At 35.4% G+C, this 9,876-nt stretch overlaps 1 protein-coding gene across 1 annotated transcript in view; it reads left to right on the top strand.

Moving 5' to 3' along the window:
* LOC105620079 (rho GTPase-activating protein 21) overlaps positions 1–7,272 on the top strand; it is a 35,810-nt gene extending 28,538 nt beyond the window's left edge. The window contains exons 19-22 of the mRNA XM_012201588.1: positions 556–616; positions 2,760–3,079; positions 5,343–5,587; positions 6,292–7,272. Of these exons, the coding sequence (XP_012056978.1) occupies positions 556–616; positions 2,760–3,079; positions 5,343–5,587; positions 6,292–7,272 (1,607 nt within the window). The remainder of the gene's footprint in view (positions 1–555; positions 617–2,759; positions 3,080–5,342; positions 5,588–6,291) is intronic.
* The last annotated feature ends 2,604 nt before the right edge of the window (positions 7,273–9,876 follow it).

Here is a 9,876-nt window from a genome sequence, read left to right as displayed (position 1 = left end):
CGAACGAGTAAGTATTATATAGTAATAATAGTATAAGTACTATAATAAATAAAACTAAATAATAAGTAAGTTAGTAGTACGACTAACTAAACGTATATATATATATATATATATATATATATATATATATATATAAAATGTATGTATATATAATGTGTTATATGTTATATGTATAAATAAGGCTGCACAAGAAAAGTAGCGATACATGACTAAAAAACAATTCCATCGCTATTTCTGCAGCATTTCTATATATCTATATATGAATTTCATTCGCATATATTATATATTGATATATAATATTCTTAAAAAAACATAACGTGAAAATTAAAGCTACGAGTTTTATAACGAGTAAAGTAATGCATAGGAAAGGATGTAGGTATATCATTACTTGTCTCTTTTCATTTTTCCGCGGATATATATTCGATTCCCATTTCTTAAATCCGTGTATAATTAGGACGCGTATTTTCTATCCCGTAATATATATCTGTCTATTCATATTCTCTTTTATATCTTTTTTCTCTGTATAATATCGCTTCTGACGATCGGTGAGTGTAGCAGGATCTTGTTTTCTGCAGTGGACACAGAAGATACTCACTATTAACAAAAAGCTTTCTAGGTACATTCTCTCTTCTTATTTGCTTCAAACGATTTTTGTCGATTAATTATACGATTATAAAGTGTATGTTACAAAGTTATCACGGAAATCTTTCGATTCTCTTACGTTCGCCATTATTATCGCGCGAACACAGTTCGGAGCGTAGCAACTTATTTCGCATATTCTTTAGTACGAACACATGTTCACGACACACGAGGCTTCTTGTAACGAAAACAAATCTTTAATTTTAGAAAATACTTGTCTTAGTATTTTCGCGACCGAGCGCAAGGAGGGTCGGCCACAGAAAGAGCGCTGGATAAAAAAAGAAGAAGGAATAATATCCACGCGATATATTTCGTCCGAAGGACGACGCGTGGACGTCATGATAGCTTGCACGTCATACAGATACCATGTGATATGTCTTTCGAATGAGGTGTATTGTGTGTATACATATAGTCTCTGGCCTATTATTAGATGGATTTTTTGATAGGTTTATCTTGAGTGATCGATTTTCTTTTTACATATCTAAAGGTTTTCTTATTTGTTTCTCAATTAATAAAAATGTAATTTTGTTAGTCATCCAATATTTATTTATTTTTTAATAAAAAGATATATAACATATATGTTTTTTAACTATTTTATTAATCACCATTGGCAACTGTTAAAATCTTGATTGTAATAATACATAATATTTAAATTAAATCTTATACTGACAAATAAAAAATAAACAAATAAAACGGAATTTTTATAATAGGAACGGAAAATATATGAATTTTTTTCTGTTTCTTTTACAACTGTAAAGAATTCATATTTTTTTATATATACATTGCGACGAGTGAATTAAAATATTCATTTAATAGACAACTATTTTCTTTACATATTTCAATCGGTTACAACAATGATGATAAATCTAATTTTTAAAAGACAATAAATTGTATAAAGTATGATGTGTCTAATAATATGGCCAGGAATTGTGTATATCTTTTTCAAAGTTACACGTCGCGCCTGTTGGCCGATTCTCTATTTATACGCTGTTGTCATGTGCTGCATGCCACTCTTTGGCTTTCGGCGTTGAGAAAAAAAACAGATTTATTTCACACTGGCTGCTTCTGCGATCTTCAGCGACTTTTTCTCATAGATGTATAGTCGGCGTTGCAAAGACTGAGACATCTTTTTATCTTATTTTCATACTTGATATCTAACGGGAAAAAGAAAATACTCCCTATTGGATATCGTTATGAAAATAAGTAAAAAGAAAGTATATTTTGAATTCTTCTAACGCCGGCTATGCAAATTGTCAGATAAATAATTTCTCTTGGCATGCATGTTCTTGAAGGATCTATTGTAAGCGCTTCGAATGATTCTTCAATCGTTGCTTGTCTTCACAATGATAACTTTCTTAGAAAAGTCACACTTTACGTCTCGATCACGAGCAATTTCTTAACGATACAGTTTGAAGGCATTTTCTCACACGTGACCATCATAAGCGATAAATTTTCATAGGGCGGCTGTTTTGACTGTTAGTAAAAGTAATCTAGTCTCGCACCTTCCCAACACACACATGTGCGCATTTCTGAATTACACACTTATCTTACTGCTCGTCTGCCTGCCTAATTATGTCGTTAACGACTGCCTCTGCCGATTGATTGTGCTCTTAATTATAAATTGATCTGCCCGCCTCAGTCTACGTCTTTGCGATCAGACACGCCCGAAAAAAATATGATTTCATAGTTGGCCGGCGTATTCCTTCGAAGATCCATGGGCTTTAAAAGGAACGAGGATTAAATCTGTCGACCACGCTGAAAAATGGCTAAAAAATTCAATTTTCCTCGCTCTTTATCTCCGCGCTTTTCTCTCTTTTTATTATTTTTTTTCTTCCTCTTCGCTAAGCTCAGTGTTTAGTCTCTCCGTCGTGCAAGGCATTTATTTCCGTTTTTTTGAGCGGATCTCAAAAAGATAAGATCTAACGCGGCGCCAATCGGCTCGTGAGGAATACACCTCGGATAAGAATAACAGCTCGGATAGAAAACCATAAAGACATACGGTGAGTCCAGACGCAAAGGAGGAAGACGAGAGGAAGAAATTTGTGCTCTGCCGCGCCGGCCATCACGAATTATATGACGAGTGCGAATGACGAAACGAAATGGTTGAATACCACGTATAGGCATACAGCAAGCCCGGGTTTTTGGTGGTACATATCGTCCCACCTGTACGGTACCACAGGTCCCGGTAGCGCCGCCCCGAAGACACCGACCCAGTCGCCAATGTCAATGCCAGTGCCGGTCGCAGCGGTTCCAATGCCAATGCCCATGCCCGTGCCCGTGTCAGTACCATCAGCAGGAGCAACAACAACAACAACAGCAACAGCAGCCGCAGCAGCAGCAGCATCATCGCTGGCAACTGTTGTCGCGTCTGCAGCAGCTACCGCATCATCGGCGACCAACGAGCCCACCACCGCCAAGACTCTAAACCGATTCCTCCGAGGTAAATTACAGGTCCGCTCTGCCAGACCAGAGAGTCTAGAAATCAGCCGCATCCAGCATCTGAGATGTCCAACGAGCTGACAGCTGGCTCACCCGAATGGCTTTGACACACTATTTTCAGTTTTACATACATTACTAAGCACGCGTTCATACACGCAGACATATACATACATACATACATTGTTATTTGTGTAATACTTTTCCTACGACTAACCGTCTATTATACATCCGTGCTACGTCCATTTCTCTCGTTCATGCTATCCATCCATTCTCGTTCGCGTTCATCTCTCGTTGCGCCCAGTGTGGTAAATTCGCTGTAAACTCCGTCAGTATCTGCAACTACTATTGAGAAGAATGTCTCAACGGCTTTCAATAACGCGCGCAATAATGCTGAAGACTGTTTCCTTCTTTTTTTTTTTTTTCTTCTTTATTTTGACTCGCTAGACAGGAACTATCTTCGTCTCGCTGATGAGCAGGAGTTGCGCTCGACGAAACCTGCAATGTTGTTTCCCCGTGCTATTTTATTTTTACCGTTTGTGCTGTTCGGATATTCGAGCGTATGATTATGAATGGATTCTATAACATATATGGCGTCACTAATTACAAAAATGTAACACGTTATTTAGAATGGAAAGTATTTTACGCAAAGATATATTGACTTTCGCTCTAAAAAAAAGCGATAATAAATTTGGCGATTTTAGCGGATTTCAGTTTTTGATAAATATTTGTTTAAGTATTTTTTTGTTAAGTATACTTGGGAAGAACGACTTTGTTAAAGTAAAAAATGTAGCTAGATACAAATCTGAAAATTAAATGTTGGATGCTCAAATTGAATTAGAATGTTTTTTTGCTAGAAAACTTTTTGCAGTCTTGTTGATCATACTTGAGCGTCCTATATAATTATTTTGATGGTCCAACATAATTTTCAAGTCTTTAGTGACAAAAATTTTCATAATATCTCATATTATTTTTAAAAGTTTATGTTTTTTTAATTTATGAAGATTTTCGAAAAAAATTTAAACTTCTTTAGATTTTATAAGTTTCTTTTTCAGAAATTATAGAATGAAAATTTTTTTTAATTTTAAAATATTTCAAAATTTCCATATAGTAGACCTGGGCAAAATACATCATTAAAGTATTTGAAATACAAAATACTTCAATACAAATTACTTACAAATTTTTTATTTCAAATATAAAATACATTGAATAATCTTTTACTTGAAATACAAGATACAAATTACGTTTCAAATACAAGTATTTAAAATATGCTCAGCCCTGATATATAGAAAAAAGTCTAGAAAAAATTTCGACTTTTTCAGCACTTCTGAAAAATATTTCAATTCGTATAAGAAATTTCAGAACTTTTTAAAAAAGTAAGAAATTATAAGTAGAAATTATAAGTAGAAAAGTAGAAATTCTGAAAAATACTAAAATTTACATTAAAATTCTAAAAAGTTATATACAACTGTAAATTTTTAAATATTTTAGCCAAGTTGTTCTTTTTGTGAATATTTTATATGATTTTGAGCTTTTTAGCAATATCGTTCATTTTATTGTTTTTAAATACTTTTGTGTATATCGCCTCCCGTCTTTTCTTTTTAATCTCTATTTTTATATTACTTGACGACGCCCTTTATGAAAGTTGTGAAATTTACAAACATTTACTTACATTACGTACATCTATGTACATATCTTTCTCTACATATACTATGTACATATCTTTCTCATCCTGTGTTTTCAATTGTTTAAAGACATTTTCTTCATCAATTTCATGCTTTAGCACGAAAAAAAAGAAAAGGCGTTGATGATGCTAATTATGTTATTATTGCAATGTATACAGCTATCGAAACAACGATTATTTTATTAATAACAGCAATAATAACCGAGTGATATGAGAATGCTGATAAGAAATTGAAAATGATAATTTATTAATCAATTCTTTTGTAACAATTTTGCGTTTACTATCGACGGTGTTTCGATACTGCCATTGTTATTGTTTATATTATTTCTATTGCAGTTTTTTTTTCGCAGCGATTTTGTTTCCGCAGGAATGCACTCACGCAAGAGTTCACCAGTTGCGCGATAAACGAAGCGCATATACACTTACTGATATTCACCCTGTTTAGCGATTGTGTCACGATTATGTCCGTTACAATAACGACCAAGTAACCAATTCGGTGCTTTGAGTGTTTTTTTGGCGTATGAGTTCGCGCCGCGTCGAGCCTCACATATTCCGCGCGATTAACACAGATCTCCTATTACAGGTAGCGATCTTCTAACGAGCCTCACGACTACATTCGATCGTAAGTGGAGGTCCCTCGTCAATCAGTCATCTAATCAAACACAGCTTCCTTCAGAATCCACAGCCTGCAACAAGGACGACATTACGGAGTATCCGATACAGAAGTCGAGCGCGTCCTTAAGATTCAAATATCCGTCTACCGAAACTTATCGTGACCCGAGTCTTCATAAATCGCTCGACAAGAGTCACCTCTCCCGCTTAAAGGATGTAAGTATGCGATATTGCGCGTTGTAAAGTTATTTACTTCCGAAGTTATCATTGTTGTTAAAGCGAATGGACTATCTCAAATAACAAACTTTCGTTTAGATTTTAGTTTAGCGAAAGCGAGAACGTAACTCTAAAAGAATGCAACAATGTATACGCAAACACGCGAGCATATTCTAATGTGTAATAGTCAACCACATATTTTGCTTAACACTTTGACTGCCATGTGTATCTAGTTAGACTGCCGCATGTATCAGTTTAAATACACACACATTTGCTACTTAATATCACTGTGTTGGATAATTTTCTTCTAAATTTCGAGGTTTTTTCATCCAAGGATTTTTTTGGAGAGGTACTAAAAGTTTAGAAAAATTGGGGAATTTTTTGGGAAGAAAATACAAAAAAAATATCCAAATTGTGACTGAAATATTGAGAAAATAGAGACAAATTACATTAAAAAGTAACGAGTTACAAATTACGAGTTTTTTTTTTAGTAATAAGTGATTTTTCCAACCTATTATATATAAGTAACTATTGATTGTGATCAAATCTGATATTACATTATCATAAAAAATTCGCATCATTATTATAACATCGTTATGATAACTAAATAACGACAGTTACAGTAACTAAATAACGTCAGTTACAGTAACTAGTTATTTCTATCCCTTATGGTTATTATTTATCATCAATTTCCATTTACGCAGGACGCTCCTGAAAAGGACACCGACTCAACGGTAGCCGATGACATGCCGCATCCTTTGGAATCTGTCACACCGAACAACGATCGCGGCGCGAACGACAAGCAGAGACTGGAAACGAAGTCTGCGACAAATCACACGATGGAAAACGAGGATCAAAAAGATGTGGACGAAGGGGACGATCGTCTGCGTGTGGGAAACTCGAAACGATACGAATTGGCGAACGAAAAGAATCTTCAGGAAAGTAAATCGGAGAACAACGACGTTAGTGCAAAAGTGGAGGACAACAGCAGGAGTCATCATTACGAGACTGGAGATTCCAGTTACTCCAACAAACTGAAAAAATTTGAAAGCTTGACGAATTGTCAGGCGAGGTCTCGCTTAAAACGGTCGGAGTCTCTGAATAAGAGGACATGCGAGAACACCACATCACGATTAAAAAGATCGGAAAGCTTAAATAAACACTCAACCGAGAGACTATCACCGCTCAAACGATCTGAAAGCTTAAACAAACACTCCGATAGATCGGAGTCGCCGGGCAGTAAATTAAAACGCTCGGAATCGCTGACGAAGACTGAGAAGACCGAATGCAACATCAGCAAACGGCGACAATCGGTGCGAAAAGAGAGCGCCACGAAATTAAAGCGGAAGAACGGGATGTCGGAAAGATCGATCAAACGAAGGCACACTGTCGGTAGCACCAAGGATTTTGACAAGGTACATTGGCTCGATAATAAATTGCAATCGGAAGCCGAGAGAGTCATTAGAAGCGACTACAGACCGAAGAAGAGTCAGCTCAGAACCAGTTCTCCTGATCTCAGCACCAATCGAGTTGGCATGGCTGATACGAGCTTTCTGATCGAGGTGAGCTTTCGTGGGCCCAGTAACGTCGTCTTCAACGTAACCAACGCCGCCCGACCGCAGTCATTGCCGGACGCGAGTCTTGCGTCCAAGGTTTTCAAGGTGCCCCTTGAGAGTCACGTATAATACACTTGAATAAGTCACTCGATATATTTCTGTATTCACCTTTAAATAATACGTGCACACGGTGCTGTTGTCATATCTATATCTACCTGCCATCATTTTTAATATACTTCTACCGATTTATATTATATATAAACGGAATTATATCAGATTTTTATATACTCCATAATAATTACATCACATCTTTGTTTGCCGGAAACGCTGACATTCATTAATCGCCAGTGTGCCAAAAATCTATGAATCATTTCTCGTTAATCGAATGATAATATCGAAGATTCATTATAACGGTTAGATGGATTAGATAAAGGAGAAAATGAGGAGATCTATCTCCACATTCTCTGCACTACAATATTTTAATCTTTAATTGAGTTTAATGTTTAACATTCGAAATGTTTAACGATCGAAAATCATTCTGGTTTATCGAGCCAGAAACTATTAGATTCTTTCTCTGTAAAGAAAAACACATTCTACTGATCTGCGGATAGCAAAAATGGAGCTAATCTGCATTGAGGCAACGTAAGAAAGTTATTTAGATTATATATTGCATGTGGTATCTGCATTGTGTCAATTTTATATATATAAATATATAGATAAATATAAATACATATGTATACACATTATCTTTTACTTGTGAATTGTGATTGTGACATTTTTTTGTACATACGATGTATAATGCGAGCTGATTCGATTAAGCATTAACTATAGTAAAGTGACTATATATATTTTACGTCTTTAAATTTATATTTTAATAATCACTTAATAATCAATATTGCAGATGTTCTATATGCGTGCGAAACTAGTTCGATCTTCATGTGCGGATTATTGGCTATATGCAAGAATGCATTATTTTTAACGTAGATATGACAAAGGTGATCATTAGGATAAAAATAATGATCATGCATGCGTTTTGCAGGCTTATAATTGCCGAGTTTCTACGACATGTAGTTGCGAGCAATCGGTACACTTGAAAGTTCTTTAAAAAGTAGCATCCATAGCGTTAAGAAACTTTTTTTACATAAGCTCTCCGATGAAAAGTCTACAATGTGATAAAAACTTAATTGCTCGCACCTGTACGTCGATGTACGTACACATATCGTTACGCGTACTACGGTTGTGTTGCGTGCATGCGTGCAGAGATTTACACGAGCGCGTGAAAAAACCTATTTTCTATGTGCATTGTGATCGATATTAACGATATCAATCCTGTACTCCTGCTGCTATTGCGTCATTGTAAATTTTATCGTACAGTAAAAGGCAAGGCGCGAACGGTGCCGTCAATTATACATTCGGTGCCTCGCACAATGCGAAATCTGCCCGTTTTAAGGTAAACTACGATGAGAATTTCTACGCGAATCTGTTAGGATCTCGACCGTTTTCCCAGATCGGCCAGATTTCCTATTGTGTCCCGTTACGAGGATGACACGTTAATCGGTGCAACACGTATATATATATTGCTTGTATCGCCGTAAGATAGTTTACTCAATATTTCAGATGCTTGGGTCTCTTGTGTGGATCGTTAGTGTTGCATTATTTGTATCCCGAGAACTATATACTATGCAAAACTTTTTGCCTTTATCTTACCTTTGTAATTTGCGTTTAGCGCGCCGCGTCGTATTGCATCCAAGCTATCGATAAGCGAATTTCAAACGAGAAATCCACTCGTTTAATGCCGCGATGGTATCGTGCTGGTGTCGCGCCCGGAATTTCGACTACGGATACACGAAAAAAAATGTATTAACAGCATTAGTTAACAGTAGTCTAATTGAAAACAACCTTAGTGAATCGTGACATCAAGCGAGAAATGTCGTTCGCTTATGACAATTCTCGCTTATGATGTCAAGATTTAATATGGCTAAGATTAAGTACTCCAAGAATCTTAATAAAACATATAATATTTTATTTAAACATGATGTATTTTATTATTAATATTGAATTAACATAATTATTTTCGACTAGTTAGTTATGCTGTTAATAAATTTTTTTCTGCGAATTATAGAGAAGTCTGTATATGCGACATATTAATCGCGACTAATTTTAGTTTTAATATAAATGTAGAATTCACTCGGGATCGGCGCAATATATTCTACGTTAAGTTTATGTGTTAGAAGATTTAATCTGTAAATACGTACAGCTAAATTTTTTTCGCGGAATCACCGTACATCACGTGTTATCTCTTCGTCTGTCCGGAGCGAGGCGTTTAAACAACGTTACGTAATACCAGTTATTGTCGTGCGAATTGAGAAATCCGAAGAGAAATAAAGTAGCCGAAGACAATCGATTTGATTATGCATGTAAATACAAATGTAACTAAATTCTAAGAGATGACGATAAAAAGAGCGATAATTTATTTCGAGAGGGATATAATGATTGTGATCGTGTTATTTATTATTAACCCAAGTGGATAATATGTTCATCGCAAATTCTTAAAAGAACACGAAATTGTAAATAAATATATTACTATGAGATTGAGAGATAGCTTTCAAGTGTTTCGCATCCTTGTCTTCTTCTATATAATTTAAGTCAATTGTGTTATCTCTCTAACGCTCAACATTTTTTGTATTTGAAAAAAGTTGTACATCTATAGTTGAAGAAATTGCATATAGATAT

The sequence above is a fragment of the Atta cephalotes genome (assembly GCF_000143395.1).
Source record: "Atta cephalotes unplaced genomic scaffold scaffold00024, whole genome shotgun sequence".
NCBI lineage: Eukaryota > Metazoa > Arthropoda > Insecta > Hymenoptera > Formicidae > Atta > Atta cephalotes.
This window is presented reverse-complemented; position numbering and strand designations above follow the sequence as displayed.